The sequence below is a fragment of the Sminthopsis crassicaudata genome, chromosome 4 (assembly GCF_048593235.1).
Source record: "Sminthopsis crassicaudata isolate SCR6 chromosome 4, ASM4859323v1, whole genome shotgun sequence".
Taxonomy (NCBI): domain Eukaryota; kingdom Metazoa; phylum Chordata; class Mammalia; order Dasyuromorphia; family Dasyuridae; genus Sminthopsis; species Sminthopsis crassicaudata.
The window spans coordinates 19718326-19735681 of NC_133620.1; the positions used below are offsets into that span (position 1 = coordinate 19718326).

Consider the following 17356-nt stretch of genomic DNA (forward strand, 5'->3'; position numbering starts at 1 on the left):
GGGCAGCCAGTGAGGATGGGGCAAGATTACAAGGAATCGAATCCACTCCGGCCTTTACGACCTGTGTAACCCTGAGCAGCTGCTGACCTCCCCAGCCTCAGTTTCCTTGCCTGTAAAACAAGTTGATTGTCCAGAGGGATCACTGTCAGCTCTACATCTGTAACCTTTGCTCTCCTCCCGCGCTTCTTGGACGAATGGGTTAACATTTTGGGGTCCCTGAGGAGGTGACATCCATTAAAATGATTAATATCAGAAAAGCTCCTACTCCTGGGAAGGAGTACTTAGGTGGCCCCAGCCAAGTCCTCGGTGGGCATTCGGGTTACAGAATCCAAACAGAGGCAGCGACCAAGTGGCAGCCCGGGCTCCGCCAGGGCCAGAGGTCGGCGGTAATGGTTTCCGAGGGGTCGGAAGGAGGCTCTCCCAGCGAAGAGTGGTTCCTCTCAGTCTGGGGGGAGGGTGAAGGTCAGCACCCAGACCTCCTTGGATTAGAACCAGTCTCCACTGCTCTTCCCTTAAACACTCTCCGACACGATTCACACCTTTGAGAAAGTGAAATGATTCATGCTTAAAATTCCTGGGGTTAAAAAAAAAGAATTATAAGGTAACAAGAGAGCTTTGAAAAAGGGGCTATTTAAGTGTCCCCAGAGGTATCGGCTGTTTAAGAATGATGTGCTATTGTTGGCTGGCAATAAATTAATCTCAAAAGGGTATTTATCCCCGCCTTCCCTAAATGTTCTTGTTAGGAGAGATATGGGAGTTTATATCTATATAAATAGAGATTTATGTGATAATATACCCGTATATCTGTAGATGTTCTCAGGTTTGTTTTGTTATTCAGTCATTCTGGGTAGCGTCCAACCCTCCTTGATCCCATTTGGGTTTTCTTGGTGGAGATATCAGGGGCTTTGCACTTTCCTTCTCCACCTATTTACAGTTGAGGAAACTGAGGCACATTGAAGGGACTTGCCCAGGATCACACAGCTAGTAAGTAAAGGTCGGATTTGAACTCAGGTTGATGAGCTTTCTTGACACTAGGTCTAGAATTCTATTGCACCAGCAAGTTGCTGAAACACAACACACACACACACGTGTGTGTGTATATATATATGTGCATATGCATGTGTGTATACATATATGTATATATAAATCTGAATATATATGTACATATGACCATACATATATGTATATACATACATACACAAATGCACAGTTATAATTATATACATAAAAATAAAATACACACGTATGTATTTATATATACATATACATGTATATGTATAGGCAGCTAGGGAGCACAGTCAAACAGGGCCTCAAGTCAGGAAAACCTGAGTTCAAATCCAGTCTCAGACACTTCCTAGCTGTGTGATCTCGGGTAAGTCCCTTCACTCTGTTTGCCTCAGTTTCTTCATCTGTAAAATGGGGAATTTGCTTGAAAGAGCCTCCGAGGCCATCTAATTCTATGACCTGCTTACCAGAGATAGAAAGGAGTTTCCATAAATGTAAATAGATTCCACTCCTACAACCTCTCACCCCCTTTGAAGTATGGGAGTCCTTTTCCTTTTTATCCCTGTTACTTCAAGTATCAATTATTAATAATTAATACAAATTATATCAGCAATTATTAATTAACATGTAATCATCTAGTGATAAAAATTTTTAAAAACTTTACAAGCCTGTTCCATTGCCTCTTTGTCACCTAGTTTCAGTCCAGAAATGGGGGGGAGCTGGGTCTAGCCTTCTTTCTCTCTTCTTTGGCTCATTATACACCCACCCTGGAGCCCCAGGGGAAGAACATTTAACACTAAGTTTGGCTCAAGTCCTGGTTCTCCCCAAAGAGGAAGAGAAAAATAAAACTACAAATGTACAATGTAAATCGGGTCTTCCGGGACAATGATTTATTCCTCCAAATATAAGAAACACTTAAAGCATAAAAGTTTCAGTTTACATTGACAAAGACTTAAAATACGATACAATAATCTATAACTTTTATTATGTTCTCCTGGGAGTTTGATTTTTCAAACACTCCGATACGCAACAGTTAGTGGGACGTTTTCTTGAATGGGGCATTCCACTTTCATCTTGGCTAGGTCTTATTCATTTTCTCTAGGTTCCCGTCCCCTGGCTCGCCTTTCTGTCCATGGACATCTTCTTGGAGATTCCTCCAACATACAGAGTTGCTCTCCAGGTTGGTTCCTTCCTACAGATTCTGGAGAGAGGAAGAAGAGAAAGCAAGGATTATTGCTTCCTTCAAAGAATATGGTGGCAATGCTTTGGGGATCCAGGGCTATTTTTTTTTTCTTTTTGAGTCTTTTCCTTTGAAAGCCTGGACTTCCATGGGCATAATCCAAAGTTCCAATGGGAGGCAGGCAGCGGCCCAGCAGAGATTCAAACTCAGTTCTCCTGACTCTGGACCCAGACCCCCTTCCACCGGATCCCTCCATGTTCCCCACACTCACTAAAAGTGAAGTTGACACTCTACCAATGGCTTGTTGGAATTCTTTTTAATGGGTATCTCCAGTGTTCCTTGTCCTAGCAAAGTAATCCAAATGTAACACTTATTTGTCCGCAGTTGCATGTGTCTATTTAACGCTGTGAGCAGCTTTGTTATGAAAATGTAAAAGTTTATAGCCTACAGAGTCTTGTAAAGGGAAATAGAAAACTCTAAATTAAACACCCATCAACTTCCCTTTTATTTGTTGCTGCAATAACAGATTTTCCTCCCTTTTTTAATGGGGAATTGAAGAGAACCCATGGAGCCCAAACATTGGGTAATGGAAGGCTGAAATCAACCATCTTTACACAATGACCCTTTAAAGGGCTCAGCGAGGGATTTGAGGGGTTACAGAAAAACCATTTATCTGGGTAAAGCTATATTTGAATTTTAATGCTTATTTTAAAACTGAAAGTCCTATATTACTTACGTCTCACAAAACCCCAGCAAGGAGAAGCTGCATGAGTTATTATCCCCATTTTATAGATGAAAAAAACAGAGGCCCGGGGGAAATTAAGGAATGTGAGAGATAGATAATATCAGAACTGGAACCAGAACCTAGGTTTTACTTGATTTCAGTGTCGACCTGCCTCCAGAGGGAAATTTTAATATGGGATACAAATGCCACAAAATCTATTCTGGGGACATAGAAAGAAACAGCTTCCTATTATTAATTGTTTTATTTATTTTTTTTTCTGGTCATATATGTATACTTTTAAAATACCTATTTATGAATCATCTTGGGAGATAAAAATCAGAATGCAAACCCAGATTTTAGAATTATATTACAATTCATTTAGGAGTTGGGGGCAGACCCCAGAATACAGACAGAGAATCTGGGACGACTTTAAGTCTTTGCTGAGGTGTGACATGAGGCTGGTGAGGGAGAATGATCCAGGAGGGGTTCGTCTGAATTATAGCCATCAGGGATCAGAACATTGGACAACTTTCTGTTCTAACTAGTAAGTTTTACTAACTAGGTACTCTGTTATTCCTCATCTGATGGAGGACTTTATCATCCCCCTGCCCCCTAAAGTTAAGTGACCTAGGACACAGTCCTTGTTCCCTATCCTAGTTTCGGGTACTTCCAGGCTCTAAATCTTTTGGGGTAGAAGGTTAGGACCAATTTTTATAATAAGAAATTATGTAGCCTGATAATTAAAACCAGTTTCATGATTACAGATTTCTCTGTTACCAGAAAAACATCTCATCTGCTGGAGGAAGTTATCATCTCCCTGCCCCCCGAAGTTAAGTGACCTAGGACACAGTCCTTGTTCCCTATCCTAGTTTCGGGTACTTCCAGGCTCTAAATCTTTTGGGGTAGAAGGTTAGGGCCAATTTTTATAATAAGAAATTATGTAGCCTGTCTGATAATTAAAACCAGTTTCATGATTACAGATTTCTCTGTTACCAGAAAACATCTCATCTGCTGGAGGATGTTATCATCCCCCTGCCCCCCAAAGTTAAGTGACCTAGGACACAGTCCTTGTTCCCTATCCTAGTTTCGGGTACTTCCAGGCTCTAAACCTTTTTGGGTAGAAAGTTAGGACCAATTTTTATGATATGGAATTCTGTAGCCTGTCTGATAATTAAAACCAGTTTCATGATTACAGATTTCTCTGTTACCAGAAAAACATCAGGCTACCTTTTCTTTAAAAAAACTAAAACACTTTACTTTCAATGAACATGTATCGTTTTTCTCTCCTCTTGGCACACACCCTCACGTGCACCTACACTCACACATACAGTGCCAAATGGCCCATTTGGTCGGAGAACAGATCGACTTCTGTTAACAGCAGCATAGAACTATGGGGAATTCCTGTGAAATGTGGCCAAATAGGGGAGTGTGTGCCCACGGTTTTTATTTCAAATCACAGAATGTCAGAGATCTAAGAGACCTCAGAGAAAAATCTGATTTTCTACAAAGGGAAACTGAGGCTTGCAGAGGTTCCAAAGGTTTTGTCATTGTTGCTATTACCTGGCCAAACTGCAGATTTTTCAGAACTATATCAATGCAGGCGGTTATTGTTGTTAGTATTAGTGTGGATATTTAAGTGAGACGGCAAAGTGTAGTGGAGAGGACCTGGTTTCAAAGAGTGCCTCTGCCTCTTATGGTCTGGGTCAGTCACGTAAAGTGCTTGGCCCTGGTTCCCTCATCTGTAAAATGAAAGGGCTACACTCTCTGTCCAGTCTCAGGGGTTCTTTCCAGCTCTAGCTCAGTGACTCTTTATTACCTGACCTCAAGGAGCTCAAAATCTTGTCAGTGAGATAAGATGTATAGACAAAAAAGAAAAATGTAAAAACCCCAACAGGCAACTAATACAGGGAACTGCAGAAGGTCAGTATTATTTTTAGCCATTTCAGCCTGCCCAACTCTTTGGGGTTTTGTTGGAAGAGACATAGGAGCGGTTTGGCTTTTCCTTCTCCAGCTCATTTTACAGGGGAGGAAACTGAGGCAAACGGGGTGAAGGGACTTACCCAGAGTCCCACAGCTGGGAAGTGTCTAAGGCTGGATTTGAACTCATGAAGATGAGTACTCCCGATTCCATAGCTGGTGCTCTGTGCACTATGGCGCCCCCTAGCCTCCCCATTCTCCCATCAGTGATGGCCAATGGTGGAAAATGTCATTGTGGTTACTGACAAGGCCGGCTGCTGCCCGAAGGATTACTCTGAGCCTGCTCATATGAGACCATGGCTTCAAAATAGCATGTGAGCTCTCTCCGGCCACTGAGCTCCTGGGTCCTGGCCAAGGCAGCTTCTTATACTTCTGGTACAACAGAAGAGTCACCAGGATGCTGGAGAAAAGATATGGAGCAAGGATAACCAGGGGAGACCCCCTCCCACTCCGGGGGGTCTGAAACTTGGGAAGTGGGATGGGACTGGGTCAACGCCGGCTAGGGCATTTAAAGCTGGGGACCTCAGACAAGACTTTGGCCTGCTTCTTTGATTGTAAAAATAAGGCCGTTGGGGGACCTGACACTTTATTTTTAAATTTGTGATGTTCTCATCTCCTCATGGATGTTGCAACTTTGGGTACCATCTACAGCATATTTAAAGCCTATGAAGAAGTCAATCCAACAACCGCCTTGAAGACAGAATACACATAGGTTATTCTTCCTACGGTGACCTTGTAGTCTCCATTGCTTCTTCAATCACAGAATCTGGATTCAAATCCAGCTTTTGACACTTTCTGCCTATTTGATCTTGGGCAAGTGATTTCACTTCCCTGGGCTACAGGCGCCTGACCTTTAAAATAAGGAGTTTGTATTTGACTTCTAAGATCCCTTCCAGGTTTAATTCTTATGATGAATGGCAAGAATAATAATGGAAAATAATTAATATTTATATACAGATGTCTCAGTTGATCCTCACAACAACCTTGGGAGACGTGCTATTAGTATTATTATTATTATTCCATTTTACAGTTGAGGAAACTGAGCCATTAAATGACTCGTCTAGGATTGAAGAGTTAAATAACTAAATAATAAAAAATAAGATAAATAAATAATAATAATAAATAAAGAGTTAATAAATATCTGAGGCCGAATTTAAATATGTCTTCCTGACTCCAGGTCTAGCGCTCTTATCAACAGAGTGGTCGGAGCTTCTAGTTAATTAACGCACAGTTTGATTAAAGTGCAGTTGGAGGAAAAGGAATGGGGGAGGGGCAGTGATACTTGGTTAAGGGATGTAATCAGGGTAGGCTCTTAAATCATTCTAGAAACCGAGGTAAGAAGGGAGCTCATTCTAGCTAGTGAGGAATGCTGGGACCCAGGCAGGAAGCAGAGAAATGGCCGAAACCCAAGGGTTTTGATGGGGGATAAAATGAAAGGTATCTTGAGGGCTAAAATATGAAGAGCATTGAATGCCAAGGTAAGTAGTTTGTATTATTTTTATCTCCAAGGTTCTTTCCTTGAAGGTTCTTTCCACCCTGAGGCCCAATAACTCAATTAAACATTCAATGGGGGTCACCGGATGTTAGATTTAGAGCTAGGAGGGGCCTTTTAATCCCTTCCCTTCCTTGTAAAGATAAGGTTAAGTATAGCTAGTAAAATGACGGCCAGAATTCGACCGAGGTGATCCTCTAGTTCTAGGAGAATTCAGTCAAGTTGAGGAAAGGCGGGGGTTGAGCCATCGGAGGATCTGGGTTCGAATTCTGCTTCTCTGTACTGGATGGGTGTCCTCCCCCCCTCCCCCCAAAGTGGGGGCCGAAGCGAGCTCAGTCATCGGGACAAAAATGCAAAGGTGTCAGGGTGAGAGGCTTTAGAACCGAAGTACAACCGTAGCAGTCGTCAGGCCATTCTTCGTACTTAAGTACCCGAAACACTGAAAACATTTCCTGAATATGGACTCGCCTCCCAAGGACTTCACCTCGGGTAGGAAGAGCTGAGTTCGAGTACAACTCCAATTACAGGCTACTTAGCAACTTTTCTGTACCCCCGAGCAAAACTCCCGAGCCAGGAGTCGAGCGGCGGGGATGGAGGGAATTTCCCCCCTGGGAGTTCCTTATAATATATAAAAGAAATCACAGATCAGCTTTTGTCACCTTCAAAGACCCAGGGTCTTGTTTCCCATCCCCCTTCTGTCTTTCACCGAGGTTATTTTCTCTTTCCTTCTGCGTGTACCGCTCGTTTCCCAGCAAGCTCTTTGGGGGGCAAAGGCTGTTTTGTTTTTAACTTCGGGTCTCCAGCTCCCGGCATGTCGCGGGGTCTCGCGGCTGCCTGGCCATTGACACAACACCCCGAGTCAGTTTCCTGGAGTTGACACTGCCAGGGGTCCTCGGCTCGCCCTTTCCACCCGTAAGCTCCCGCAACAATCCTTGGCCAATTGCGGCCGTCCCGGGAGTGCCCCCCGAAGTCCCGCCTCCTCCGCGAAGCTTTCTCTGACTTTCCCGGCTGTCTTTGAACTCCTCCAAACTAGAACACTTGTTGGTTTGATTTTAATTCGCGACTGAAAATAATCCGCCCCGCCCCCGGCGCCCCCTCCCCCCACAACCGATTCTTGGGTTCGATTGCCCTTCGAGTGTCCCCCCGCCCCCCGTCCCGGAATGTGGGGGGAGTTGTTCTCCCGGGCCCGAGCCCCGTGCAGTGTGCGCCCGGCTGGGGAGAGAAATCGGACCCGCGGCCTGCAGTGGGCGAGCTCCGAGCCCCAGGCGTCTGGGGGATCAGCCCCCCCAAGGCTAAAGTCCGGGTCTGTCCGAGGAGCCCCCAAAGGCGTCCCGAGAAGACTCCAAAAAACAGCCTGGATTTCATCCCGGCCCCACCCCCGCCAGAGTGCTGTTTGTGACTTTTCCCCGCCCCGCCCCCCACCTTCTTTTCCCGGCAGCTTTCGCCATTCTGAACGCTAGGGGCTCCCGGATCCCAACTTGAGAAAACTTTTCCTTTTCCGAGCCCCTTATTTATTTATTTATTTTTGTAAGGAAAGGGGGTGGGGGGAAATGTGGCCTTAATTATCCTACGTCTTAGGCAGCTTAAGGAAGGGGTTGTGCTTTCGAAATCCCATCAGAGCCAAGTGAGGAGGGCTCTCTTTAAAAAAAAGAGAGAGAGGGAGAGAGCGAGAGGAGGAGGGGGCTGGAGAAGCCGACGGTGAAATAAAAGTGCCGAAAGCCGCCGGGCCAGCGCAGAGCAGCCGAGGCAGCCTCCGCCGCGGGCGCAGCCCCTCCCGGACCCGAGCCCTCGGCCGCGATCTCCGCGGTCCCTCTGCGCGCCCCGGGCTTCCATTCATTAAGGCTCCGGCCGCCGGGAGCGCGGTCCCCGCGCGCACACACGCACAGCCCCACACTCCGCGCACTCGCACGCACACGCACAGCTCCGGGAGCCGGACGAGCCCGAGTTTGGGGAAAGTTTCTCGCTTCGGATTGTTTTCGCCTTTTTCGCGTTTCTCGCTCCGCCGGCCTCCTCGCGAGCGCGGACTGCTTGGGCTGGGGAGGAGGACGGGAGCAGCCCGCGGGCAGTGAGCGGCGGAGCCAGTCCTCGGCCAGCCCGACCCTCCTCGCCCTCGGCCAGCCCGACCCCCCTCGCCCTCGGCCGGCCCGGGAGCGGCTTCCTCGCGTCTCGGCGGCGGCGGCGGCTGCGAGCTGAGCCGCGGACTCGGCGCCTGCGTCCGGCTTGCGGCCCCTGACGGCGGCGGTGTCCCGGACACCATGCAGAACTACAAGTACGACAAGGCGATCCCGCCCGAGAGCAAGAACGGGGGCAGCCCGGCCCTGAACAACAACCCCAGGAAGGGCGGCCGCAAGCGGGTGCTGCTCATCTGCCTCGACCTCTTCTGCCTCTTCATGGGTGAGTAAGCTGCCGGACCGGCCCCGGCCCCGGCCCCTGCCCGCAGATTCCCAGCCGCGTCCCTGCCCCGCCGGCTCTGCGCGCCCCGGCTCCGCAGCGGGGCTCCGGGCTCCCGGGCAGCGGGGGCGTGCGGTGTCTTTCTGCTGCCCCGGTCTGCGGGGTACGGGCTGTCCCCGTGGCTGGAGCTCCGAGCCAGCGGGCTGGGGACGGCAGCTTTGCAAGTGCCAGCTCCGTGCCCGGGGACACCGGGGGAGGGGGTGACGGCCGAGGGGAAAGAAGGAGTCCCTGCTGCCCCCCGTGATCCCGAGCTGGGAGCAAAATGGATGACCCCGCGTCTCTCCGGCCGGGCAGCCGTCTCCTCTCCTCCCACACCCCGGCCTGGCCCTGCTGGCTCGGGAGAGCTTTCTGCCCCCCGTCCCGAGCGGGGGTGCTGGGCTCACCGTGTCACCTGAAGCTCGCCGCTGGACCTGCCGGGCTCCTGTCATGGGGGTGGGGGGAGAGTCCTGAGCTGAGGCGAGCCGTGGCGGAGTATGGCCCCTGGACTTAGAGAGTTTTGGGGGGACAGAAAGTAAAGGGGGAGACTGGGAGCAGAGTGCGTCGCGGGTGGGGTGCGGTCCTCACTTTTTAGCTGCTGCTGCAGCCTCTGTAGGAAGTAGGGAAAAGTTGGGAGGGGGAGAAGAAGAGCGCCAGCTTCTGTAGCCACGGAGCGCCTCTTAGGGTAACATCTGGCTTCCCCATTGAGGGTCTTAAAAGGTCCGCGGGGCCCCGGGACCCCGGCCTCCCGGGAAAGGGATTTGGCTCTGCGGAACTGAAACGAGAGAGGCCGGAGATTGGCTGGGGCTCCATGAGCATCTCTCGGGTGCTCCGGCTTCTCCCCCCCCCTTGCCCTCCACAACTCCCCGGCCGGGCACCTGAGGATGGCACCAGACCCGGCCTCGGGGCCGCCTTCTACCTCGGGCGAGGCTTCGTCGAGCCTGCGATGCGTTTGTTGCTATGCTGGGGGGTGGGGGCTGGGGTGGGTTGTAAGCCCGAGTTGGAAAAAGGAGCCCGGTCCCTTTAAGACCATACAGCTCTAGGTGAAATAATGCAAATGAGGCAAGAGAGGTCACTGGAGGTCGGCAAACATCTCTCGGTCCCCTTGCACTAAATAGCGATTAGGAGTTAAACTGCTGTGTAAAGGAATTGCCTCGGTGGGCCCGTCCTGGGCCCCTCTTATTATCTTGCACTGCGCGCCGCTTAGCAATTAAATTAAAACCTTAACTTGGGGTGGGGGGGGGGGGGGAGGAAGGCTGCCTGAGCTGGGAGCAGCAGCCTGGGAAACCAGGTCCTTGCACTCTGGGTATTCACTCCTAACCTGCCGGGGCACCGGTCTGAGCCTTAGGGTTTCGGGGGGGGAGGGGCTTCCTTTGGGGGTGGGGGCCCGAAACCGCTCCCGATCTCCCCTTCCCCCCCAGAAAGTGGATCCTTGTGGCGGAGAGTCCGCGCTCGGAGAGAACAAAGTAGTTTGCAAGCTCCGGGAAAGGGGGAGCCGAGGTGGTAACTGTTGCCGTCGGGCCCCCGGGGACGACGCGGTAGTTTGGGAAAGCCCGAGCTTGACTGGGGTCTCTTGTCAGTTTCATTGTTTTTCCTCTGCTCCGAGGCCTGCCATTAGTAAAAGCTTTGCCCAGGTTCCCTGGTTTGGAACCCGAGCCGGCAAACCCTAGGACGGCAGGGATTTTGGAAAGAAACCCTTGTTGTCAAGCAGAAATAGATTAGGCTTTATCATTTCAGATCTGATGTTCTCTCTCGGCCGCACTAAGTCGTCTCTTGTAACAAACAACAATTAATAAAAAGCACGAGGAGGAGGGGGAAGGAAATTGCAAGGAAAAGTATCTCTGTGGCCTTGTTCAATTTCCTCACCTGTCACATGACTAGGTGGTCTTTGAGGTCTCTTCCAGCTCCCTCCGTGATCTTATGCATTATCCCGTGTCAAATATTATCTTGGGCACTAGGACTAGGAGGACAAATGACAGGCTCTGCCCTCAGAGAGATTTCCCATTTATTCTCAGCAGAAAAACCCACACAAGCCTCTTGATGGATAAGAAAGAGATACAAAGTATAATTCTGGGTGGTGGGAGGCCATCGGGAAAGCTTCCTGTAGGAAGCGTCAGCACAGGGGGTCACCTTTGTGGGAAAGCGGCCAGATGGACATGACTGGAGTAAAGAAGAACAGATTCTGCTAAATGGCAACCTGTGGGACTTGGCAGCTGAGCTTCATGATCTGTAAGGTCTGGAGTGTCTCTGATTGTTCCCAAGTGTGGCCTCTCCGTCCCTGGGCTGAGTCTTGTGGTCCCATGATAGAATATCCCAGAGTCACCCTCTCCACACCTGGCTCTGTTGCTTTTTACCCTTCCGCTTTCCTCTCCAACCTCCTATTGTGTAAGAGATCTGCTTTGGCTAATAAGAGAGCACACCTACCTTTTTGGAGCCCGGCCTGGGGTTTCTCCAGTCCCAGATAGGCAGAAGCCTAAATGCCCTCCGGATGCCAGGATTACCCTTTACCTTGACAGCTTTGCCATGAAATCCCCCTTCAAAAAGCCTTTGGTTCGATGGGTAAACATCCAATGGAGAATCCATGCAGGAAAGCTCTGACTTGACTTCCAAGAGAAAAATTAATAACACCAGAGCATGTGATTTTAATATTCCACACGCCACAGTATTTGGTGGGGTTGGGCGGGGGGAGAATGTTTCTCTGCATTTTGCTTAAGCCTGTCAGTTTGATTTAATTTTTGTGTAGCCTGTTGATCATATGGTCTGGATTACAAGGCACTAATATATTAAGAAGAGAGACATAGTTTTCTGTTTATTTTCCCACAGGAATATAGACTAGTCCAGGAAGCTACATCCCTCCCCGTATCTGGAAAGAGGAAAATAGCTGATGTGCTATATAAAAGTTATATAAATGGAAACCATGCAGCTAGTTTCACTTTTTCATCTACCTTTTGGAATGTTAACTTCTTGGTTAAATTAAAAAAACAAGGGGAAAAAACCCCCAAAAGCTCGCTCTAGCTCAAGGTACAGAGGAATTAGGCAACATGTGTATTTCTGGGCAGGGTAAAGCTAATCATTGCCCACAGAAGGGCTATAGCCTTGCCTAATAAATGCTTTCAAATTAGTTGGGGAGTGTAGGCTTTTCAGGGAGGTTTTGGCTTCCCATCAGTCAACTGACTGGTAATGGAAGTCAGTGATATTTAAGAGCCTAGACTGAGAGCTAGGAGGGAACTTAGGGATCATCTGGTCCAACTCCCTCCCTTTCCTCAGTTTTACAGATGGAGAAACTGAGGCCCAGGGAAATAAAGTGACTTTCTTAAGGCCACACGGGCAGAAAGTAGTTGGACAGGATTCAGTCTTAAGTTAGTTGCCTTACTTTAAATCCCATGTCCTTAACTGGGGACACGTACTTTTTAATCAGACTCTTTTCTGGACATTGTTTCTCATTTTTTACCACAGTCCTGTTAATTCATAGTTACTTTTATCCCCATCTTTCAGATGAGAAAGCTCTTGCCCAGAACTACACCGATGTGGCAATAGAAAGAAGTGTATTCCTATCCTATAGAGCAAGAGGTGAAAAGTACCAGTTAAGATAATGAGAGTAAAGCTCATCAATTATTGATTGTGGGTTGAGAGATGAAAAAGATCTCAGAAGCCATCATTATTAACCTTTTTTACTTGTTTCCTCAACTGTCAGGTGCAAATAATAAATAGCAGCTACTCCAAGGGTTTTTGGTGAAGATCAGTTGAGATAATGTAAACACAGTAGGTGCTTAATAAATGCTTGTTTCCTTTTCCTACACAGTTTTACAGGTGGGGAAACTGAGACTCAGGAAAACAAAGTGACTTTCTTAAGGCCACATGGGCAGAAAATAGTTGGACAGGATTCAGTCTTAAGTCCTTAACTGGAAACAACCTGAGGACAACATGCCTTTTTTTTTTTTTTTTTTTTTTTGCATAACATGTACTTTTTAATCAGTCCCTTTTCTGGACATTGTTTCTCAATTTTCACTACAGTCCTGTTAGTTCATAGTAACTTTTATCCCCATTTCTCAGATGAGAAAGCTGCCTCTCTGAATGTGTTGCCCAGAACCACACAGCTGTGGCAATAGAAGGAAGTGTGTTCCTATCCTATAGAGCAAGAGGTGAAAAGTACCAGTTAAGATAATGACAGTAATGCTCATCAGACTGTTATATAACAATCATGAGATTGTGGATAGAGAGAGAGAAAAGATCTCAGAAGCCATCATTATTAGCCTTTTTTGCTTCTGTTTCCTCAACTATCAGATGGAGATAATATATAGCAGCTTCTTCAAGGGTTTTTAGTGAAAATCAGTTGAGATAATGTGAACACAGTAGGTGCTTAATAAATACTTGTTTCCTTTTCCTACATAGTTTTACAGGTGGGGAAACTGAGGCTCACAACTGAGGCTCTTGCCCCTGAGGCACACAGTGGAGCTAGAATTCCCATTCAGATAATACTTCTCATCTCTAAGTCCAGTCTCTTCTGTTTTTTAAGAAAAGCTCCTTTGGTTCCCCAGGCTGAGTTTGGTTTTTTCCAGCCTTGGGGCCCTATTGGGTTTGCTGCTGTCTGGAGTACTCGGTAAGGATGGAGAAAATTCAAGGAAGCAGGTGTTGACTCAGAAAATCAGGGCCTTCTGTTTCCTGTCAGCCAGAACCCTAAATTAAACAAGGTCATCTATTATGCTGATGGAGGCACTGGGGGACAAGGTCAGCTAGGTAAAGGGATTGAATTCCCCCTGATTGATTGGGAGAGTGACCAGACAGTTGCTGGAAAACCCAGCTTTTTCTTGACTCGGTTGTAGCAAGGCACAGCATCAGTTGCCTTGGATCGGATTTTCTCCTAATTAGTGGACAGATGTGCCATGTTGGAATTTGGGCCTGCGTAGTGAACAATCGGAGGATTAATTTTAAACCCAGTTTGAATTCAGCTCAAATCTAAACTTCCAAAGGAGACAGGAAACAGTGTAGGAAATGGGCCTGAGCTTTCCCTGCTGAAACACTTCATGGGATTGGAAGCCAGAAGATTCCAAGCAGCAACAAAATGTTCAGAGCTCTCTAAATCTCTATGTCCAATCTTTCATTCTATATATTAAATACATATATTTAAAGAAACAGCATAATAAGAAAAGAGATTTATCTTTCAGCCATGGTCTAGTTTTGTGCAAGGAGAAGTTCCTGCATCATCCTGGGTATTTCATCGGCAGCTTTGTTCTGTGAGCTGAACAACTCCATCTGTGAGGAGAGTGTTCTTAATTGTGCTGAGCAGAAGAGAAGGCAGAGGGGAAAATTTGGAGTCTTTATCTGGAAATAGGCTAGAAGCTCTTGAAGGAAGAGAGGATTTCATTTTTGCTTTATATTTCTTTTTTTTAATGAAGGCTTTTTATTTTCAAAATATGTGCATGGGTAATTTTCAACATTCTCCCTTGCAAACTTTGTATTCCAAAATTTTCCTTCCCTTCCCCCCATTTCCAACCCTAGATGGCAAGTAATTCAATATATGGTAATTTTGTGCAATTCTTCTATACATGTTACTGCTTGTTTTATATTTCTGACGCTGGCACATAGTAGGTGCTTAATAGATGTTTGTTGATTGCTCAAAGGAGAGAAATCATTAGGAAAAAGCATTAGAAAAAAAAAAAAAGAGGGAATCTTTTGAAGCCTATTAAAATATAATTTCTGAGTTAGAAGGGAACCCAGATCTGATCCAGTATATACCTTAAATAAGAATTTCTTCTTGCTCTAGTAATCACTTGAATACTTCCTTTGACAGAGAACTCACTATTTTTCCTAGTAACTCATTGTGTGATTTGACCATTAATTTCTAGGAAGATTTTCCCTCTTGATGTCCCAGGGACCTTATAGCAGGAGAATGGTCAAAGCTGGGAGAGACTTTTGAGGTGGATAACGAATCTCCTCATTTTATAGATGGGAAGACTAAGGCCTCCCCAGGAAATTTTGAGTAGTTCAGGGTCACGAAAAAAGATCATGGCAGAAAGCCCGCAGTTGTCTACTTTTATACCAAGCTGGGAGGGAGCATTAATGGCACCTTCGGAGATGTCACCTCTGGAAAGTATTTCCTTCTGGCGCTGTTCCAGTGAATCAAAGGTGACAGATCATACTTTCTAGCCAGCTGACTCCAAGTAAACTCTTGGAGAGATAAAACACATAATTCTGAGGGAGAACCCTAAGAGTGGGGGAGAAGCAGCAGCTGGACCTTTCGGGCTGGCTCTGGCTCTGGTTAGTTGTGGGTCTGCTAAGAATGCCTCAGTTTTCTAAACTTAATCTAAACTGAAGAGGCTGAACCTGATGCCCCCTAATGCCCCTCTCAGTTCTTGGTAACTGATTGTAAGGCCCCTCCCAGCCCTGACATCCCCTGTTCTAAGCCCTCTCCCAGCTCTGACATCCCCTGTTCTGAGCTTTCCTGCTAGTTCTAACATTCCCTGCTCTAAGGCTCTTCTCACCTTCACATTATATTCTTATATTCTTAGTAGGTTCTGGCACTCTGTAGCTAAAGCTACCTTCCTGGGCTTATGTTCCATGTTCTAGGCCACTCTTATACTCTCGTGTTCCTTTTTAGTTGTAATATCCCATGTTCTGATATCCTGATGTTTCTTTCATGTTTGATAATCTATGTTCCAACAGTCTTGTATTTTAATGTTTTTCTAATTCCAAAGTTCTGTGACCTGTTTGAAATTCTGCCGCTGAAATGTGAGAAACAGATTCTCATTAACCCCGTATGGGTCACTGGTTCTCAGAATGTGACTCTGCTTCCTTTATTTTGCCAGCAGGTTATCTGGTAATCCCCTCTTAGTTTCTTAGACAGCTGAGAAATCACAGTTCCCCCTCCCCATTAGCACGTCCACCCTCATCGCTCCCATCCCCCATTTCCACTTCCACCTTCACAGGTCCCACCCTCACTTCCACCCTGACTTTCACCCTCAGTGACTAACTCCATCCTCACCTTGCCTAACTTTCTCTGACACTTACAGTTTGGGGATTTACCCTAAAGGGCACCTGTTCCTGGAAGGGGAAGTCGTGAACCTCCTGCTTTCTTTGCTTTCTTTTCACATGTAGTTCTTGTAAGTTCCTGTGAGGAAAAAGACTCTTGGGCCCGGGAGCCAAAGATGTGGATTTGAATCCTGCTTCTGTCTCCTTTCTCCTGGAAAGAAGGCTGATTGTCCACCATTCATCATTAGAGCATGAATGGTTACTCCCTTTAACAGAAGAGGGGTGGGGAGGCAGGGAGGCTTAAAGGAAAGAAGTAGAATTAACTGGGCTGGCCCAGCCAGTCAGACAGCAGTGCTACCAGGGCCCGGTGCTTTGGACCCATCTCCTGTTTTCTCTCAGATTCTCCCACCCTTCTGTGCCCCAGACTTCCCCTTCGGATGCCTTGGTGGAAAGAGCTGGCGCTTACTGAGCTCCTTCATTGAGCTTGGATTTGAGCCCATTTTACAGATGAGGAAACTGAGAGCTAATGGTGTTGCCCCAATTTTCCCAAGCTTCTGAGGTACTCAGTGGCAGGTCCTAGATTTGAAGTTGGCTCTTCTGCCCCTGAGGTCAGGATTTCTTCCACTCTTCCCTGTTTGTTCTGGGGCATAAAACATTGATGCAAGAAGGAGCCTTAGAACGTGCAGTGGAGATCCCAGATCTTCAAACATAGGCTGCCGATGAGAACCAGGAGAGGACTCTTAGAGCAGGGACTGACACAGCTGGGATGGAGCAAGTGCCAGAAGGCCCTTAGAACATAGAACATCTGTGTGGAAAAGGACATTTGAACATTTAGAGAAACGTCAGGTGCTGGGGTTCTTAACCTGAGGTCTGTGAATTTATTTTGTAATATTTTGATAACTGAATTTCAATATATTCTGTATATATATAATATACTATATATATAAAATATAGTTGTGTTCTTTAAGCATTCCTTTATTTTTATGGTTTCCAACATATCGAGGGCTTCATTGGTGTTATCAGACTGTCAGAGGAAAAGATCTAATGTAACCCCTTTATTTTATGGATTTAATTTAATTTAACCCACAAATGTTTGTTCATTCACTTTAACAAATACATGTGAGTTAAGCCTTGCACGTGGCTGACCATAGAGGGTCACCCCGGGCCACGCAGCAGATAAGTGACTCACTCGAGTCCCTGGCTTCTGAGAGGGGGCGATTTCCCCGACACCTGGCCGCTTCTCAGTCGGTCTTCACTATGTTTTCTCAGCCATTTGACTTGTAATATTTCCTTTGGACACTTTTTCCAGGGAGACGTTTGCTCCTCCCTTGTGACTGTGTTAAAAGCGGGTCACACAGATGCGGCTGTGAGCCCATGCCAGTGAGTGCCAGTGTGGTAGGACCGGAGGCCTTGACGCGGGCACCAGATAGGTGACTGACATCTCTTATCTGGGGCTGGCGCGATCTCGCAGACAACTGCCTGGAACTTGTTTGCTGGGAGAGGTGACGGCCTTGAGCCCGGGGCGGCCACTGGTTGCTGGGTACTACTTGTGGGACAGAGTGGGAAAAGGCCCTGGGCCAAC

At 47.1% G+C, this 17356-nt stretch overlaps 1 protein-coding gene and 1 long non-coding RNA gene across 2 annotated transcripts in view; one reads left to right on the forward strand and one right to left on the reverse strand.

Annotated features, from left to right (window-relative positions):
• Positions 1-1875: 1875 nt before the first annotated feature.
• Positions 1876-5934, reverse strand: LOC141541591 (uncharacterized). The gene is made up of 2 exons (XR_012481849.1): positions 4970-5934; positions 1876-2206 (listed from the first exon to the last, which is right to left on the reverse strand). It is a non-coding gene; the product is annotated as an uncharacterized LOC141541591 (long non-coding RNA).
• Positions 5935-7993: 2059 nt separating this feature from the next.
• The window catches only part of PLPP3 (phospholipid phosphatase 3), a 60866-nt gene continuing 51503 nt past the window's right edge, over positions 7994-17356 (forward strand). The window contains exon 1 of the mRNA XM_074265833.1: positions 7994-8772. Coding sequence (XP_074121934.1) covers positions 8634-8772 — 139 coding nt within the window. The 5' untranslated portion in view covers positions 7994-8633. The remainder of the gene's footprint in view (positions 8773-17356) is intronic.